Genomic DNA, 21101 nt, shown 5'->3' with positions numbered 1-21101 from the left:
TTCTTTAAGGTGCCTAGAAATTCAAGTTTTCATTATATCACTAAAAATTCTACAGAGCTCTGTTTCTTACCATACACACAAAAAAGACTTTATCAGGATCAAGATATATTTATAATGTAACAACATACATTTTTCAGGTAAACATTCTATTTACTAATATAGTTATACTTTTACCAAAAAATAAAAGAAACAAATAAAAAACAAAACTAGAGTTGCTTCCTAAAAGAACCAGTTCAGTTCACACAGAACTTAAGATACTGTTATATGGAATTTCAATCTATGTAGGAGAAAATTTCTTAGAACAAGAAATTCTTTTAAAGTAATAAATGTTTAGCGCAGATTAGCTGAAATAACCTGAGTGATGATCACAATATAGTTTTATAGAAAAAAAAATGAGAGAGAGAGAAGAAAACACAAGCAATATAGACTCAACCCTAAATTCTATTTCTGTTCATTACTAGCTTGCTTCATAAATTGTTCTCTCTTTATGCCTCAATTTTTCAATATATTGTCATCCGTACTGTCTCACTTCATTGCTGAGCAAAATAAAAATTCTAGGTTCATTAACATTCTCTAAGTGAAAAATGGGTGAGAACAGCTATTCAAAAGTTAATATAGGTAGCATATATAATTAGACCTGAAAGTTAGTAATCATATCTTTGTGTGATGTGTTCATTTCCAAAGCACTTTCTCATCTAATATCTCACTTTTTCTTCCTCTGACTCCATAAGGTAGGAGGGCATATATTATTCTCACTTTCAGAAGATGAAATTGAGAACCAGGGCTAATATGTAGTAGAATAGGGGCTACAGACTAGATGTTCTGATTCTAATAAACTGTGCTAACTTTCTAATATGTAAAGAACTAAAATAATGAAACACATGATAGCATTAGAACAATATTGAATATAATTTACTCTCTTTGGATGATTCAGAACTTATCTTAGGGTTGTATATAGCATTATATTTGTAAGTTAGGGTCATCAGTATAAACATCAGTCATTTCCATAGCATTTGGAACAGATAAGCTCATTAATAGAGCTGTCTGGTCAACCCAAGCCCATCTCTATTACAGCACACTTTCACAATTCTGGAATTTTACCACTTCAAGGAAGTCACGAATTATCCGTATGGTCTGAACTCCAAAATTGGTGTCCCATTAAATTTACCTTGTCCTTTATGGCTACAGAGTATATCTGAGCTCTGCTTCCTCGACTGTAAAATAGGAATTATATATACATATATATATTCTGGCAGGTAAGTATTAAATGAGATACCCCTGTAAAGAACTTAGCACTGTGCTTTCCAACACATAGTAGCTATAGAAGAGAAAAATAAGAGAGAGAAAAAAAGAGTTGTTGACATCTTTACCCGAACATAAAGAAAAGTAATTTTTGGAAGAAACAAAGCAGAAACATTATCAAACTTGTACTTTAAAAAAATTCAAGTTTAAATATAAAATATGAAAATACGTTTTGCGTTTCTATGGTTATAAAAGTAATTCATGCTTATTAAACAAAGAAAATGAAAATCACTCATAATGCCATCATGCATGGATAATCACTGTTAACATCTGGGTGTACATCTCTCTAAAGTTTTACACACACACACGCACACAGGCAAGTTTTGTGTGCATGTTTTAAACAAATGAGATCGATTAACTCAATTCTGCATTCCCTGAAAAAAAATCTAGCCCCCAAAAAGAAGCAAAAATAAAGCCCCAAACCCCTCAAATTAGAGGATGTAAGAAATGCTATTTTACAACCAGTTTTTAACTTATCCCACAAGTATCATTCCACATCAAGAGAGAGCAAACCATCATTTTTAGTGTCTAATAGTTCACTGAATAGTAAACTTCTAGTCTCTTCTGGGCTAAGCTGTTCTTTCCACGTAAACTCTAAACACCACTACTGTAATTTATTCAATCTCATTGTTCCCAGATTTTCCTATTGTAAACGCTGCCATGAACATACATCTTTGCTTACTTGGAGGGCATGATGCACATTTAAATTTTGATGTGCATGCCAGCCCGCCCTCTGGAACAACTGCACCAACGCACATTTCTGTTGACAGTGGATTAAAGTGCTGTATCCCAGACCCTTGCCTATCTAGGTTTGGTTTGAAATAAAACCCCACTTTTACTAATATTAATAGTGAAAGGCTATAGGATCAATTAGGGGAAAAAAAGGTATTTGGCTCACATTAAGAAGAAAGTATCTGAGGAAAACAAAATAAAATACAACAACAACAAAAAGATTAGGGGAAGGGGAACCCAGGATCCAAACTCAGAAATTCCCATTTGATTGGGAGCTGGGTTTTTCATCAACCTGCTCAGTCCTCCTCACCATTTGTTTGTTTTTGTTTTATTTGTTATGTATTATTCTTTAGTCATCATCTGTGGTGAGAAGGGAAAGGAGGGAATGTACGACGATAAAGAAAATACATGCCTCCAACAAAGTCACTCTGAGTCTGATCTATGACTCGAGTACCAGTTGCCCTTGGATCCACAACTGCATCGAGCTCTACTTAGTGCATATTTCATGAAAATGGAAAACATACAGTTTCAAATGTTTTACCTCCAACATGATACTTAAACTGTTTGCTCTGACTTCTGTGGCTATCACCAATTTTCAAAATTATCAGTATCCATGATGATTTAATATGATCAAAACCACAGATTATTTCAACCTAACACATGAAACATGACCAAAAAGGAAAAAATGCCCATCACAGGAGAGGAGTCTACCTAACATAGTATTCTTAATCAGAAGCTTAGTCAGCATTAGGTGTACTTTATATCTGAGATATAGAGTAGATTCTTTTCATCAATCAGGTAAAAAAATTCACCTTATGGTTTCTTTAACCAGTAAGAATGGCCCTAGGGACAGAATAGCAGGTATGACAGGAAAAAAGTTTAGATAATGCTTTCTCTTTTGAACCATTATTTAGAGATCCCTCAAGTGTCCACAGAAAGATCTCTGAATTCACTAAGCAAAAGATCACAACTTAGTTTATATTTACAAAATGTTGTATCATGTCAGAGCAAGCTACTGGTTCAGACTTAGGAGGAAGCAAAGCGCCCCCTCCTGAGCAGCGGCATCAATGTCTGCACCAAGAGGACACCCACTCCAGAGACTTGCAATCCAGTTACCCACTATACTGGATCCAATCTTGCTCTGACCTTTAGGTCACTTACTGAACAGATACTGAGTATTATTTAGAATACAGATGTCATTTAGGTGCCAGGCAGCTGTACTGGACAGCAGTGAAGAATAGAAACTAAATCCCTGCTCTCAAATTCCAGGTGGAGAGACAGACCACAAACAAGCATAAAAGTTAATGAATCAGATAATTTAAGGTAGTGATAAGTGTTACAAAGATAATAAAATAGGGGAAGTATTAGACAATGACTTGGTAGCAAGAAGAAAGCTTCATTAGACAGGATAATCAAGAAAGGCTTGTCTCAGGGTCAGCCTAGTGGCACAGTAGTTAAGTTCACACATTTTGCTTCGGCGGCCTGGGGTTCACTGGTTTGGATCCCCAGTGCGGACATGGCACCGCTCGGCAAGCCATGCTGTATGTAGCAGGCGTCCCACATATAAAGTGGAGGAAGATGGGCACGGATATTAGCTTAGGGCCAGTCTTCCTCAGCAAAAAGAGGAGGATTGGCAGCAGATGTTAGCTCAGGGCTAATCTTCCTCAAAAAAAAGAAAGAAAGGCTTGTCTCAGGAGGTGATATCTGAGCTAGACTTTGAATAAGATGAGGTCAATCATGCAATGATCTGGGAGACTAATGTTGCAGGCAGAGGTAACAGCAAAAGTGAAAGAAGGAATCGGGAGGGTCTGACAAAAAGAAACAGGGCCCGTTTGGTTGGAGCACAGTGACTGAGGGGGAGAAACAGAAATGAGATTGGAAGAGGCCAGATTAGACAGGGCCTCAGAGGCCATGGCAGACTCTGATTTGATTCTAGGAAAAGTGGAAAGCCATTGAAGGCTTAAACAAGAGGGTGATATGATCTAAGTTCTTTTAAAAATTTCTGCTCTGTGGAGCATGGACTGCAGCAGAGCAAGAGTGACATTCAGGAGATCAATGGAATTGATCAACTGAAATAGTCTATGTGAGAGATGCTAAAGGCTTGGGCTAAGGTGGTAATGGGAACTGAGAAGAATGGTCAGATTCAGGGTATATTTCAGAAGTGAACTGACATGACTTACTAGTGGATTAGGCGTGCTTGGTGGCGGAGTGAGGGCAAAACAGGGAAATCAAGGATTATTCCTATGCTGGGACTTGGATGACCAAATGGATGGTAGTGCTATTAACTGATCTGGAGCATACTAGGGGAGGAACAGATTTGGAGTAGAGAGTGGAGGCAATTAAAGGTTCTGTTTGGGGCACATTAGGTCCTGAACTAATAGTGGTATAAGCTGGGGTATAAACAGCATATAGATGGGATATTAAGACAGGATGAGATCACCTAGAGAGAAACTAAAGATGGAACCCTGGGACATGCCAAGATTGGGGGAGGTGCCAGCAGAAGAGCTGAAAGGGAGCACCCAGTGAGGCAGGAGGATATTCAGGAGAGTGAGGTCTCTGAAATGGAATGAAGAAAGTGTTTTAAGAAGGAAGGGATAATTAGTTGTGTTAAATGCTGCTGGAATATTGAATAAGATAAGGAAAGAAAACTCACAACTGAATTTAGCAGGACAGAAGTACATTAATAAAGAAATAAGGTGGAGATTTGTTATAAAAAAAGCAATTGATCTTGATCAAGCTGTCACTTGTAAAGCTAAAAAAATTTAAAAGGGACAGTCTCAGCAAATTCATGAGGTATGCTGATTTATCAGGCTAAGTATATTTTGACTTCCCTCTCAAAGGAAGAAGAAGGAAGCAATGACTCAAGAGAGTGTCCTTCGGAGTTTTGTATTCTTATTCCCTGGAGAGGGGAGCCTTCCTTGGCAATAGTGTGGTGGTATTCAGAATTTACACAGAAAGAGGAGCACCTCAGCGCAAAAAAGACTAAAAGTTTACTTGCTCCATTTGATTGTGATTCAAAGTCCTAACAGTCTCCTGTCCAAACCAACTCCAGCTAAAAGTGTCTTTATCCAACCCAAGGGCCCAAATGAAAGGAAAAAACTGCCAACAGAAGGAGGGGACCACATCCATATCCTTGGCTGGGCACGTTCTCCTGGCACTACATTTTCTTTTCCAAGGCTGCAACTGTTTCACTATAAGACTCCAGCCTGCATCTCACTCTGGTGGTATCACTAAGGATGAAACTAAACAAAGTGATCTGAAGCCCGCCCACACCATTGCCACTTGTCTCTGTGTCTCCTCCTCACTTCCCGCCCCTTACCTGGGTCATTTTGTCCACAGAGACTGGAATTCCATCGATGGTGAGAGGCGGCAGCTCTGAGTTAACCTCCTGTGGCGCAGGGGCGTGTTCTGCCAGGGCAGACTCCAGGTCTTCCAGGATCATGCTCTTGTACTTACGCACCTGCAGGGAATTAAGGGCAGAAGTAAACAAGATGCCCAACAACCAAGGAGGGTTGGTGCCAAGCAACCAGAGAATGGGTGGAGCTGGCTTCCCTCAGCGAGTGCAGAGCCCTAAGAACAAACACATCTACAACTAGCAGATAAAAATACTCACTGGCCCCAAAGACATCACATTGAACAGAATTAAATGAAAAGATGATGAAATTACAGGTAACAGTACAAAAGAGCCAGTGGAAAAAGTTTTACAGAAATACTGCTTCTCAGTTAAAAATCACATTTTCTTGGTCAAGGCCGGCCCTAGCACCTGTTCCAGATCTAATAGGAATGGCATTCATTATTCTGCATTTCCCAGGCCACTTGATAAAACCTAGTTGTGGCCGTTAATCGCCAAAATCATTTTCAAGATCACCAAGGGCCTATGTCTCTAAACCCTCTAAGCAGCCTACTTGAAACTGCTGCTAATTTCCTGCAAAGGCAGACTACCAAACAGACAGGAGATTCAAGTGCAGAGAGGCTGGACTGAAAAGCATCAGGGAAAAAACCAAGAGGCATATGTTGTAGCTGGATGTCAAAGGTGGCACTATCAGTAAGGTCCAGGGCCAGAGAGAGTCCCTGGTGTCAGAGGTGAACTTCAAACCCATGAGGCCTCTGTAGTTCTGACAAGCTCAGGTCTGAATCAGATATTGTTGTTCTGACTCCATTCCTTCCTCCACTGCCAGTGAAAGGTGTCTCAAAAGACAGAGAACTTAACAGCAGCACAATTGCACATGCACACACTCTTCTACCATGAGCACAAACGGTAGACAGACCCCGGATCCTACAACCAACAATAATAGATTCGTTCTCTTGCAAGAATACACAAGGGGTATGAAGGCACCTTTGGGAATAACAAAGAAGCCATGGAATTATGAAAATGTGACAAGATGGGATAGGAAATTAATGCTTTCAAGGCTCAAGCCATTATCTTAGAAAAAAAGGGAAAAGAAAATGAGGTTTGCCCAGTTAAGACAATGTCTGAGTCCTGAGTTTTCTGCTAAGGGGACTAGACTCTCAATCAGTCTAGTCCACTTCCTTATCTAAGTACCTCATTATGAGGATTAAAAAAGAAAGATTCCTATACTCCACCTCAATCATCTGGAAAAGTAAAAATTATTGCTGGCTACAAAATACAACTTTTGTAGCTACAGAATCTTCCAAATAAATCAACAAGAAAGGGGATGAAAGAAAAACAGTGCAAACATGTAGAATCATTATCACTCTAGAGATTCAGTTTTATCCTGGTTTCTAATAAAAAAGAAAGTTTCAAAAATTATTGTCAACATTTACTGTAACATAAGCAGCTGGTGTTAACCACGGCAATATTAAGGACTTATATTTTATTAGCTAGTTTCAAGTAATTTCAGCCATTTTCATGGGTCAGTAAAATTCTATGAATTCATATCCAGGTATTTTGCTAAACTGATCAGTGCTATACACTTCCTTAAAAATATCTTGAGTTTCAAAAACAAAACGCACTTAGAGCATCCCTCAGAGTAACATACAACAAAACATCTTCAGGTGTGACCACAGTATTTCTTAGCTTGCTTAGTAAAGTTAAGCAACTTTCCCAGAATTATACAGCAAGTGCTCCAATTCTATTTGATCTATCAATTCTGAGATGCATATTTTTTCACATTTATTAGTCCTCTGAAACTGGGATACATCTTAAAACCACACCATACAATTCACCCATTTAAAGTGTACAATTCAATCTTTTTAAGTATTTTTGTAGGGTCTGCAAGCATCATCATAATCTAATTTTAGAACACTTCATCCCCCCTAAATGAAACTCCATAACCATTGGCTGTCACTCTCTGTTCCTCCCTCCCTCTTCTCCAACCTGGCAACCACTAATCTACTTTCTGCCTCTATAGATTTGCCTTCTGGACATTGCATATAAATGGAATCATACAACATGTGGTCTTTTGTGACTAGGTTCTTTCATTCAGCACAATGTTTTCAAGGTTCACTCATGCTGTAGTGTTTATCAGTATTTCATTCCTTTTTATTGCTGAATAATATTCCATTGTATGGATAATACCGCATTTTATTTATCCATTCATCAGCTGATAGATATTTTGGTTGTTCCACTTTGTGGCTATTATGAACAATGCTGCTATGAACATTGTGTGTATAAGTTTTGTTTTCAGTTCTCTTAGGTAAACCTAGGTGTAGAATTGCTGGGTCACGTAGTAACTCTACTTTTAATATTTTGAGAAACGGCCAAACTGTTTTCCAAAGCAGCTGTATCATTTAACATTCTCAACAGCAATGTATGAGGATTCCAATTTATCTACATCCACATCAACATTTATTATTGTCCATCTGTTTTTTAAAGATTGGCACCTGAGCTAACATCTGCTGCCAATGTTTTTTTTAACTACTTCTTTCCAAAGCCCCCCAGTACATAGTTGTATATTCTAGTTGTAGGTCCTTCTGCTGGTTCTGCTACGTGGGATGCTGCCTCAGCGTTGCTTGATGAGTGGTGCTAGGCCCATGGCCAGGATCCGAACTGGTGAAACCCTGGGCCACCAAAGTGGGGCACATGAACTTAACCACTCGGCCGTGGGGCCGGCCCCTACCTTTTTTGATTATAGTCATCCCAGTGGGTGAGAAGTGGTATCTCATTGTGGTTTTGATTTTCATTTCCCTAATGATGAACAATTATTTATCATTAGTGCTTGTGAGCTTGCTGGTCATTTCTGTATCTTCTTTAGAGAAATATCTATTCAGATTCTTTGCCACTTTACAAGTGGGTTGTCTTTTATTGTTGAATTTTAAGAGTTCTTTATGTTAAGTTCTTTATCAGATATATGATTTGCAAATATTTTCTCCCATTCTGTGAACTGTCTTTTTACCTTCTTGATGGTATCATTTGCAGCCTACTTTGAACATCTGTGAATCACTGTAAGTATGTCACATAACTTGAATAGAGTTGGGTTTTGATTTGGATTTTGTTCCAATGTGAAAGAAAATCTTTGTCTTTAACAAGAGAGTTTAATCCATTTATATTTATGGTTTATAAGAGAATTAATTGGTCTTACTTATATTACTTTGTTCTATTCTTTGTTTTATTTTGTTTTTTTAATTCCTTCTCTTGTTTTCTATCTTTCGTATTTAGACTTGGTTTTTTTCTACTTTAGTGCTCTGCAAGACATATTCTGCTTCTAATCCTACTGTTTATTCTTGAGCCTGTATTTATCAAATGTCAGTCAATGGAAAAAATATCTATTGCTTTTTACCTCAGTCTAGTCTATCATATGACTGTTTGTTCCTGTTTCATAGCATCTACATCTTTTTGTAGTCTATGGAGGACTCCAACAGCTTCCTAAAATCTGCTCTTGGATTTTTCAGTGAGTAATCTTCAGAGATATTTTTCTGAGTCTACTACAGGAGTCTTTTTCATAGATCACATTATTATTAGTAGTAGTAATATTATTTAAAATTTTTTTTTTGAGGAAGATTAGCCCTCAGCTAACATCTGCCACCAATGCTCCTCTTTTTGCTGAGGAAGACTGGCCCTGAGCTAACATCCGTGCCCATCTTCCTCTACTTTATATGTGGGACACCTACCACAGCATGGCTTGCCGAGTGGTGCCATGTCCACACCTGGGATCTGAATCAGCAAACCCTGGGCAGCTGAAGCAGAACGTGCGCACTTAACCGCTGCCCCACCAGGCTGGCCCTTTAAATTTTCAACACTGAAGAAGAGAAAACATGCCCAGATTTCATGTTTGTCCACAGCATGACACTAAGGACTACATATCAGGCATCATCTTAAACTAGAAGCCTTCTATATATTCTTCTAAGGAAAGGTCCTAATGTGCATCCTATTCTAAGGCCTCAAGAATTTTGGGAAAACTCAAAACAAAATTCAAAAATCTTAGGAGAGAATCACATTTGTGTGTGTGAAAAAAAACCAATACAACATGGGGCCAACCCCATGGCCGAGTTCGCATGCTGTACTTCGGTGGCTTGGGGTTCGCCAGTTCAGATCCTGGGTGCAGACCTACCAGTGCTCATTAAGCCGTGCTATGGTGGCATCCCACATAGCAGAACTAGAAGGACCTATAACTAGGATATACAACTATGTACTGGGGGGCTTTGGGGAGAAAAAGAAAGAGGAAGATTGGCAACACATGTTAGCTCAAGACCAAGCTTCCAAACAAACAAAAAAATACAACAAACAAAATCTCAACTGGTTACCCACTCCGAACTCTGGAAATATCTACATTCAATATGGGAGAAATCTAATAAATGTCATTTCAAGCTAATAAATTTTATCCTAATAAAAACAAATAAAATTTAAATCTGGACATACTATTATACTAGTAATTCTGGTCAGACAAAGAGTAGTTCACATAGTATAAGTATGCAATGGTAAAATACTATTTTTATAAAGTTAGCTATGGATAGCTATGTAATCAAAATATTCAACTGTATTTCAAAATTGAAGCAGAGTATTAAATCAATTCTTTGAAGAAATACAAGAGATTTTAAATATGCAACTCAAATATTAGCAATCAAAAAATGCTCCCAGGTTTGCCTCATGAAGTTTACATCCTGGAATTATCTACCATTTTGTTTCTGACATAAATCAGTAACTTTCTTACAAAATTCTGCACTGGTTTCTTAAAAACACAACACCGTTTTTGTCCATTGCATCTGGTGAGGTAAAATACCTTGTTACAGGAAGTAGAAACAGAAATGATCCTTTTTATTTCGATCTGCATAAAGTAGTTTGAAAACTAGTCCCTACTCCCACCACTGGATGAGGGGAAGACAGAAGTAATAACTATAGAGCTAGAAAGAGGATCAAAAGAATGTGAACAACAACGCACAGAAAGCAGATCTGAGAACACAGTTCATTTCCTTACCACATTCTCCAAGGGTGCTGCACCAAACACTTTAAAGACAGGGTTGGGTTTGGAGGGTGAGATACAGAGGACAATAGCTTGCTGTCCCACTCGAGTAGTATATTCATCTAACGTGGCTCGAAGTTTCCTGAATCAGAGGATGAAAAGAGAATAGAAAGAGTTGAAGAAGATAGAAATTACAGTGAGTCAGACAAAAAATTTACTTTAACCTGAGACAATTTACTCTGATTAGATATGTTTTCTTTTACCTGAAATGTGAAAAAGGGAGTGTGAGGTTTGATATCCTGTTCAGCAAAAATATGTACATACCTTTGTCCTAAAGACCAGTGACTAGCCCAGTGATATAAGGATCTACTACAGGTTTACCTCAGGACACAGCCAGGACACTATGTTGAACATAGCGAGTACCATCCTTCCTGATCTTAGCAACACCAAGGGAGTTTTCTCTTACTGCTACTTATGATAATAAAGATTACTACTGAGATGTCCTCATATAGATTTATTATATCATCTCCATGCTTAACGAAGGGGGCGTAAATGACCTGCTTCTAAATTCTTTGACTGATATAGTCCTTATTTATGTCTCACTGACATAATTTTATAAAAAAATACTACTCCAAAATGTTGTCATTTCCAGATTTTCATTGTGATATAAACATTAATTCTTAGTCTTGCAGTATTTTACAAATGAGGATGGAGTAAAAGAGCTTTTTCAAATCTATCAACACTGGATGAAACAGAAACACTGTCCTTTCCCTCTGAAATCATGAGAGATTATTTTAAAGTTCTATACTCCATAATTCTTCTGGTAACATAGTCTACCTTTTCAAAGGACTGTGAGTCATGCCAATTCAAATGAAGGAAAGCCAACATATCTAAAACAAAGTTTTCCATCTTTCTCCAAAGGGGTGTACTGTTGTATCTATTCCCTTTACAGCAAAGATTTTTTTTTTAATTAAGATTGGCACCTGAACTAACATCTGTTGCCAATCTTTTTTTTTTCCCTTCTTCTTCCCCCCAAAGCCCCTCAGTACACAGCTGTATATTCCAGCTGTAGGTCCTCCTGGCTGTCCCACATGGGATGCTGCCTCAGCATGGCGTGAGGCATATGCCCAGGATCCAAACCAGTGAAACCCCGGCCACTGAAGCAGAGTGCACGAACTCAAACACTCAGCAACGGGGCCAGCGCCCAGATATTTCTATAAATAATACATTCTAATTCCCCCTGACTGTACTGTCATTAAAGGAAATGAGAAGAACTGCCCATCTAGTGGTATAGAACCCCTCTGTTTGCTGAAAGCTACTGTTAAGTACTTTTCTGGTTTTTCCTTCAGTTTCTTATAATCTTCTTACATTCTTAATATAGACTGTATTTTCTAGCTTTCATCACATAGTATTTACATGAGCTGGTACCCCATTTGGATTCAACATTCCAATAAACATCTAGAAAATTTGGAAACAGTATTTAAAATACCACAGGAAAAAACTTCTGGAAGATTTTACAGACTAAATTTCTTATCATATATGAAGGCATGTTGTGCAACCTGTTGAAATATTAAGTCCTTCATGTACCACACCTGTGTGATAATCTTTCTATGCAACCCACAAACTCTTCAGAAGAAATAAAAATGAGCAAAGGACCACATACCAAATGAGAAATTTGGCAGCATTCCTTGAAGGAATGGTCTATATTCACTGTCTCCAATTCCTTTCTTCCCATTCTCTCTTGAAGACACTCCAATCCTTTCATCCTTACCACTCCTTTGAAAACAGTCTTGTCAAGTTCAATCATGACCTCTATTTTGCTAAATCTAATGGTCAGTTTGCACCTTATTCAACCTGTCAGCAGCATTTGTCAGAGCTGATCACATGCCCTTCTTCTTGAAACACCTTTTGCATTTGGTTTCCAGGATACCACACTCTTGGTTTTCCTCCTGACTCACTGGTTGCTTCTAGACTCCTTTGATAGTTCCTCTTGTCTCTCCAGCCTCTAAAGGGTAGAGTGCTTCAGGCCTCAGTCCCTCACTCCCTAGGTGATCTCTTCCAGTCTCACAGTTTTAAATACTACCTATATGCTTATATCTTCAAATAAGATCTCTCTGTTGAATTCCAGACTCATATACCCAACTGCTTACTCTGTATCTCCACTTAACGGGTAAGAGGTATCACAAACTTAACATGTCCAAAACCGAATTTCTGATTCTGTCCTACCTTCACTTTCATACCTGCTCCTCTTCCAGTAAGTATCATCTCAGTCCTTCCAGTAATCCCCCAAAAACCTTCAGGTCACCCTTCACTCCTTTTTCCTCTCACATCCCACATCCAATCCATCAATGAATCATGCTGGAGTTGACTTTTGAAATACATCCAGAACCTGACCACCTCTTACCACCTTTGCTGCTGCTCCATTGGTTTTAAGACACTATCATTTCTGGCCTGGATTACTAACAATAACCTCCTAATTGGTCTCCCTGCTTCCATTCTTACACCCCCAGAGTCTACTCTCAACACAGTTGATTGAGTGATCATTTTAAAATACAAGTCAGATCATATCATTGCTTTGGTCAGAAGCCTTCACTGACTTCCCACCTCACTCAGAGTAAAAGTCAAAGCCCTTATATTGGACCAAAAGACCCCATGATGTGGCTCGCCACTACTACTCTGACCATATCTCCTCTCATTCTCTCCCTAGCTGTTCCTCAAACATGACTACCATGTTCCTTCCCACTTCAGAATCTTTGCTCTTGCTATTCCCTCTGCCAGAAAAGCTCTTCCCCTAGACATCAATATGGTTGCCCTTTCACTTACTTCAGGTCTCTGTTCAAGGTAGACTTATCAAAGAGGATTTCCCAGCCCATCCCTATAAAAGAAGAGAAACTACTATATCCCCTCTAATCTTCTAACCTATTTTCCTTACTCCACTTCATTTTTTCCCATACCACTTATCATCATCTGACATATTATATGTTTATCTTCTTTTTCTCTCCACTAGAATGTAAGCTCTTTAAGGGAATTTGTTTCCTTCATTGTTATAGTCCGAAGGTCTAGAACAATGCCTGGTATATAGCAGGTACATACATTTTCTCTGAATGAATTAATATGATATTATATACCTGCTAATCATATTTCTAGTTTCATTTATTTAATTTTGTAAGATAACTTTAATTCTATCATCAAGGAATCTAACTTGGTATCCTTGGTGAACCTAATCATGTACGTTCTAACCCTGCCATCCACACCATGAAGGATTTGGGGAACAGCAACAACAGGGGTAAGGAAGCTCTCACCGAAGCAAACGTGTTTGCTGTCTCTTCCGGATAGATGGATTAGACTCAAACACATGAGGCCGTTTCCGTTTCTTTCCTGTTGCCACAGCAGCAGCAGCAGCCATTCCCACAGGACCTGAAACAATAATGGATGTGCTCAGATTAGGCAGAGCCTGTTAACTCTACAAGATAGAAAATAATTAAAGGTACAAAAAAGGTAGCATTTATTTCCTAATATGTTATCAATAAATGTAGAATCTTCTTGATATTATCAATATATTTCACTATTGTTCAACATGAATCATATTTTAATTCACCAATAACACTTACAATGAATCTTTTAAAAAAGTCAATGACTTATGCTTCCCCACCACACACCAGCTTGAATTTTATATAATGTTGATTTTTGTTTTGTTTTGCCAACATGCCCATACTGTTAAGGAAATATTCTCAGAGGTGCTAGATGAAATTTCAGGATTGAGAGGAAGAGCTTGCCAAAACAAAAAACTTACAGATTTCTAATTTCATTTCCATCCCTGTGCCTCTCTTTCCATTAACCCAAGACACTGCCAAGTTAAGGAAGTCAAAGATAATCACTCATACTTAGAACTCTAACAACAACACCACCTATAAGAGGAATATCTGGAAGAACAGCATCTTAATTGAAAAATTTTTTTCTTGTATATCTGAGAATTATGCCCAAAATGGAGTTGTTGACCACAAGGTCAAGTTGGTAAAAGCATCCTGGCACGAAAGAGATGAAAACCGTCCCACTCAAAGGAAAAAATGTTAATAAAAGTTGGTCTGGCTTGCCCTGAAACTAATGACTAAAATAGAGGGTAGGCCGTAAGGCCCTATTGGAGTCTCTGATTCTTGGGATCTCAACACATCAGTGACATTCCTTTTTTTTAAACAGACAATCCACCTTTATCCTTTTTTGTGAACCCTGTAAAAGGCTTAAATGAAAATTAAGTTTAATTGCTCACATTTATACTGGCATATATGTTATATATGTTCCAAGTTGCTCAACTAAAATAAGCCTCCATGAGAATCTAGATGAGCTTCCCTGCATGTTATTAGTCGTATAATCAGTCTGACTTAAATAAATCTGTCTAAAGAGCCCCAAAGCAAGTCAAAAAATAGACTAATGCATTTTACCTTCATCATAAATAGCTGGTAGAGGAAAGAATCTTATTGATGCATTTTTCCCAACATTCTTCCTTTTTAAAATTGTGGTAAGAACACAACATGAGATCTACCATCTTAACAAATTTTTAAGTGCACAATACAGTATTGTTGATATAGGCACAATGATGTACAGCAGATCTCTAGAACATACTCATCTTGCATAACTGAAACTTTATACCTGTTGAATAGCAACTCCCCATTTCCACATCCCAGCCCTTGAGAACCACCATTCTACTCTTTGCTTCTATGAGTCTGACTAGTTTAGATATCTTATATAAGTGGAATCATACAATATGTGTCTTCTGACCTAGCTTATCTCACTTAGCATAATGCCCTCAAGGTTCATCCATGTAGTCACATATGGCAGGATTTCCTTCTTTTTAAAGGCTGAATGATATTCCATCATGTCCCACCACATTTTCTTTATCCATTTATCCATCAATGGACATTTGGATTGTTTCCACATATTCGCTGTTGTGAATAATGCTGCAGTGAACACAGGAGTGCAAATATCCCTACAAGGTACTGATTTCAATTCTGTGGAATAATTATCCAGAGGTGGAATTGCTGGATCATATGGTAGTTATATTTTTAATTTTTTGAGGAACATTTATACTGTTTTCTGTATAGGCTGCATCATTTTACATTCCCACCAACAGCATACAAGAGTTGCAATTTCTCTATTTCCTCACCAATATTTATCTTTTGTTTTTTTGATAATAGCCATCCTAAGTGGTGTGAGGTGGTACCTCATTTTGGTTTTGATTTGCATGTCCCCTGATAATTAGTAATGCTGAGAATCTTTTCATACACCTGTTGGCTATTTGTACGTTTTCTTTAGGGAGATGTCTACCCAATTCTTTTGTCCACTTTTTAATCAGGTTATTTGTTTTTATGCTATTGAGACGTAGGAGTCCAACATTTTATTAAAACTTTCAAATATATAACAAAGTTAAAAGAAATTTACAGTGAACATTCATATATCTGCCACCTAGACTCTATCATTAACATTTTACTATATATATCTATCCATCTTTCTATCCATTCATCAACCCATAGTGGGATTTTTTTGTTGACGCACTTCAACATACACTGCAGTATGATTCCCCTAAATACTTCAGTAGGAAGATCACTAGCTAGAGTTCAGTATTTGTTTACAAATTTTTTCCTTTGAGGTAAAATTTACATATAATGAAATGTACAAGTCTTAAGTGTACATTCAATAAATTTTGAAAAATGTATATACCTATGATACCCAATCCCCTATCAAGATATATAATACCATCAATATAGAAATTTCTTTCATGTCCCTTCCCATTCAGTTCCCACTCTACCTCCCAAAGGTACCCATGATTCTGATATATTTCACCCTATGTTAGTTTGGCCTATTCTAAAACTTCAAATAAATGGAATCATACAGTATATACTCTTTTGTGTAAGGTTTCCTTCACTTAGAATAATGTTTTTCAAATTCATCTACACTGTTATATGTATCAGTAGTTTGTTCCTTTATATCACTCAGTAATATTCCAGAGCATGAATAAACCACAGTTTATCCATTATCCTATTGATGGACACTTGGGCTATTTCCAGTTTTAGGCTATTATGAATAAGGCTGTTTAATTGATTTATTTATAAATTCAATGCAATTCAAACAAAAATCCCAATATGGGTTTTTGTGGAACTTGGTAAACTAATCCTAAAATTTAAACAGACGTGCAAAAGGCCAAGAATAGCTGAACAATTTTGAAGATTTTAAGAATGGAGGGGGGCACTCATCCTACCAAATTATCAATAGTTACTATAAAGCTATAGTCATTAAGACAGTATGGAACTGACCAAAGGACAGATAATGAACCAGGCAACTGAATTAAGAGTTCACAAACACCTCCTGTGTCAGAAGACAGAGGAAGGAAAAGGATGGGCTATTAAGAATATGGTGCTGGGGCAACCATCTGTACAGAAAAATAACGAAACTAGATCCATATATCATACCACACACAAAAAAAAATTCCAGGTGGATTAAAGACCTAAATGTATAACAGCAACATCAATGAAAATGAAAACAAAAAAAAACTTTACAGGGGCCGGCCCCACGGCGGAGTGGTTAAGTTCACGCACTCTGCTTCGGCAGCCCAGGGTTTTGATGGTTCGGATCCTGGGCGCGGACATGGCACTGCTCATCAGGCCACACTCAGGCGGCGTCCCACATGCCACAACTAGAGGGACCCACAATTAAAATATACAACTATGTACTGGGGGGATTTGGGGAGAAAAAGCGGAAAGAAAAAAAAAGAAGATTGGCAACAGTTGTTAGCTTAGGTGCCAATCTTTAAAAAAAAACACAAACGAAAAACAGAACTTTACAACTTTATAACAGCAAACTGTTAGTTTAGTATAGTAAACTATTGGAGAATATTTATAAACATAGAATTAAGAATAATTACTTTACACAAGACTCCAAAAGGATAAACTGTAAGGTAAAAGAGTGATAAATTTCACAAAAATATAATTCAAAACCTTTATGGACAAAAAGAAATAACAAAAAACTGGGGGAAGGAGTGGGAAACAAACCAGAAGATAACTGCAATGCATATTACCAAGAAAAGAATAGTATTAAAAAATGTATCAATAACTCTTACAAATCAATTTAAAAAAAGACAACTCAGTTGGAAAATGGACAAAGGTATAAACAGGAAATATGCAAAAACGGAAAAGTGACTAGTCAATGAAGATCTGCAGTGGTGCTCCATCTTGTCTTCCTGCACTGTTGGAACCTCTAGCTCAGAGATAAGCAAACTAAACCAACAGTGAGATGCTATTTCATACCCACGAGACGGACAAAAATGAGAAATGACTGACAATACCAAATGTGGTGAGGATGAGAAGCAACAGGTACTCTAGTACACTGCTTGTGGGAATGCAAATTAACACAACAATTTGGAAAGACATTTAGAATATCGAGTAAAGGTGAAAATGTGCCTGTCTTTGCCCTCCAATTCCACTCCTGGGTATACCCTCAAGGAGTGCTTTTCAAACTGCAGGTTTCTGCCCTTTGGTGGCTCATGAGTAGTTTCTTTCTTTGTTTTTTTTGTAAATAAAATGGAATAAAGTGAAAGAGACTACAACATGTCAGTGTGTGTCACCTGCAGCAGGGGGAAGTATCACTTCATGAGAAATTATCTCAGCTTTGTATGCATTTTTAAATTCTAGACCACAATGTAAAATGTATTACTGTGGGACACTATCAAAAGAGCCTGAAAACCAATGTCAAGAAACACTCCCACAATATGCACATGAAAACATGAAAAATAATTTTTATTTGAAGCAATTTTAATAGCAAAAAAGTATAAACAACCTACGTGTTCTACCAATATTTGTGATGTTCAGATAATGAATGCAATCCGAATAACAGTTAAAATGAAAACATATAGCCACATTATCAACATGAATGAATCTCAGAAAAATAACACTGAATGAAATAAACATAATGTTACCAGAAAGATAGGATCGGAGTGCTACTATTCATATAAAATTTAAAACATGCAAAAAACAATGCTAAATATTGTTTATTGATACATACACATATAGCAAAAATATGAAAGAAATGAAGAGAATGACAAAGACCAAATTCAGAATAGAGGTTACCCCTGTGGAGGGAGGGAAGGGAACAGGGTTAGAAAAAGCAGCAACACACTACCCTTCCCTCTCCATTTACCTCACTTCATTATTTTCTTCAGAGCACTCAGTGCTTTCTGAAATTATTTTACTTTATTATTTGTATCCTTTCTCCCCTCCACTGGTCTGAAACCTCCTTGAGGAGCAAGCTCTTGCCTGTCTTGTTCATAGTATCTACACACAGTAATATATAGTATATAGTAATCCCTCAATAATTGTTGAATGGTAAATGGTAAATCACTTCTATCAGCTGAGCCTCAGTTTCCACATTTTCCATATGGAAGGTTCAGATTAAAGTCCTTTCCTAATCTTAACTCTATGACAATGCAGTACAATAATACAGCAAAACTATGTCTCAAAAGTATCCTCCTCCCTAGGAAAGAAGTTGACTTTGATTCATTATGTTAGGATGCCCTCTTCTGGGAAGTATAAAAATTTCAAAAATATATTTTAAGAAATATTTCATATACATTTTGCTACTAAGCCTTATTTTTAAATTCACCATTCCAGAAATATACAGTAGATAATAACTGACAGTAATAAGGTTATTACATGATAAGACTGCATCTGTCTTCTTCCCCTTAAATACAGCATATACTAAAAAGATGTAGTATTTTGGCCATTCCTAATCATTGATTTCCTGTCCAGCTTTTCCTAAATATCTTCTAAGATCAATTTTCATTATATGACATTAGACCCATCCAGTCATGGCTGACATGGAGTCTTCCCCACAGTGCTACACACACAATGTAAACAGCAAAGGGAATGATACAAAACACAGCCCAGCTTTAAGTCATTTAGTGGCCCAGAAAATCTCAAAACCTTAAATTGGATTAAGATGATCTAGGATTGCTAGTGTCCTCAGGGAGCTGGCAGAAGCAAATAAAAATCCTCTCTAGAGGATGAAATATTATTCTAGACCTCAAATTATTTCTAAAAATAATTTTCCAAACACACCACACAACATTCATTCAAATGTAACCAATACATGAACAGAAAAACCAACATGAACAAGAAACAGCACTAACAAGCTATCCAGAAACAGACCCACAGGTGCTTCAGAGAATAATAGAATTACTGAATGGATTATAAAATCATAATGCTCACTTTATTCCAGGAGATTAAATTTTGTTTTCCCACTATAACTGATAACTGTAACTGTGCAAATTTGGGAAGAAAAAAACACATTTGACATTCTAAAACTAGAAAACAAAACTATTAACTACTACCAAAATTAATAACTCAATGGACAGATTTAAAAGCACCTTCGGGCCTGGCCCCGTGGCACAGCGGTTAAGTTCCCATGTTCCGCTTCTCAGCGGCCCAGGATTCGCTGGTTCGGATCCCAGGTGCAGACATGACACCACTTGGCAAAAGCCATGCTGTGGTAGGCGTCCCACATATAAAGTAGAGGAAGATGGGCACCGATGTTAGCTCAGGGCCAGTCTTCCACAGCAAAAAGAGGAGGATTGGCAGTAGTTAGCTCAGGGCTAATCTTCCTCAAAAAAAAAAAAAAAAGCACCTTAGACACAACTGAAGAGAAAAATTAATAAAATGGGGGGCTGGCCCCATGGCCAAGTGATTAAGTTCGCGCGCTCCGCTGCAGGCGGCCCAGTGTTTCCTCAGTTTGAATCCTGGGTGCGGACATGGCACTGCTCATCATACCACGCTGAGGCAGCGTCCCACATGCCACAACTAGAGGGACCCACAACGAAGAATATACAACTGTGTACCGGGAGGCTTTGGGGAGAAAAAGGAAAAAGAATAAAATCTTAAAAAAAAAAAAAAAATTAAAAAAAAAATTAATAAAATGGAAAACAGAAGAAACTACATAGAATGAAGCATAAAGAGACAAAAGGATGGTAATACAGAACCAGAGGGTAGGAGACATAAAGGACTCAGTGAAGAAGACTAACATACTTAATTGGAGTCATAGAAGGAGATGAGATGGAATGGAGCAAAATTGAAGCAAAATCTAGTGACTAAGATTTTCCAGAATTGATGAAAGACACCAATCCACAGATTCAAGATGTTCAAAGAATCCTAAACAGAATAAATGAGAAGAAATCCAGAGCCAGATAAATCACAAAAACTAAAGACAGAGAAAAATCTTATAAGCAGTTGGGGAGAGGCCTGTGTGGGAGATAACTTTCAAAGGAGCAGCTGTTAGAATGAAAAAGCTGAATTCTCAAAAGCAACATGGAAACAAGAAGACTGTGGAACACCATCTTTAATACGAGGAATGAAAATAACTGCCAATGTAGAATTCCATACCCAGTAAGAATATCCCCCAAGACTGAAGGTTAAATAAAAACATTCTCAGACAAGCAAAACTGAGAGACTGCTACTAGCAGATTTATGCTGAAGGAAACACTAAATGGTATCTTTAGTCAGAAGAAAAATTCTCAGAAGACAAGCTGGATATTAAAAAAACAAGAACATTAACTGTGTATAAAACAAAATTAATGTCTTGTAAGGCTTAATGTACAAAGAATTAATATACAGGACAACAATAGAATATGGGTCAGGAACAAGGGAATGAAATTCAAGTATTCTAAGA

At 37.5% G+C, this 21101-nt stretch overlaps 1 protein-coding gene across 4 annotated transcripts in view; it reads right to left on the bottom strand.

The window, feature by feature from the left end:
• The window catches only part of NRF1 (nuclear respiratory factor 1), a 123902-nt gene that overhangs the window by 53936 nt on the left and 48865 nt on the right, over positions 1 to 21101 (bottom strand). For all 4 annotated transcript variants that reach the window (XM_046670396.1, XM_046670394.1, XM_046670397.1 and 1 more), the window contains exons 3-5: positions 13697 to 13811; positions 10410 to 10536; positions 5354 to 5494 (exon numbers count right to left, since the gene is read on the bottom strand). In XM_046670396.1, the coding sequence (XP_046526352.1) occupies positions 5354 to 5494; positions 10410 to 10536; positions 13697 to 13811 (383 nt within the window). The remainder of the gene's footprint in view (positions 1 to 5353; positions 5495 to 10409; positions 10537 to 13696; positions 13812 to 21101) is intronic.

The sequence above is a fragment of the Equus quagga genome, chromosome 8, assembly GCF_021613505.1.
Source record: "Equus quagga isolate Etosha38 chromosome 8, UCLA_HA_Equagga_1.0, whole genome shotgun sequence".
NCBI classification, from domain to species: Eukaryota; Metazoa; Chordata; class Mammalia; order Perissodactyla; family Equidae; genus Equus; species Equus quagga.
Note: the sequence above shows the minus strand (reverse complement) of the source record. Positions and strands in the feature narration are given on the sequence as shown.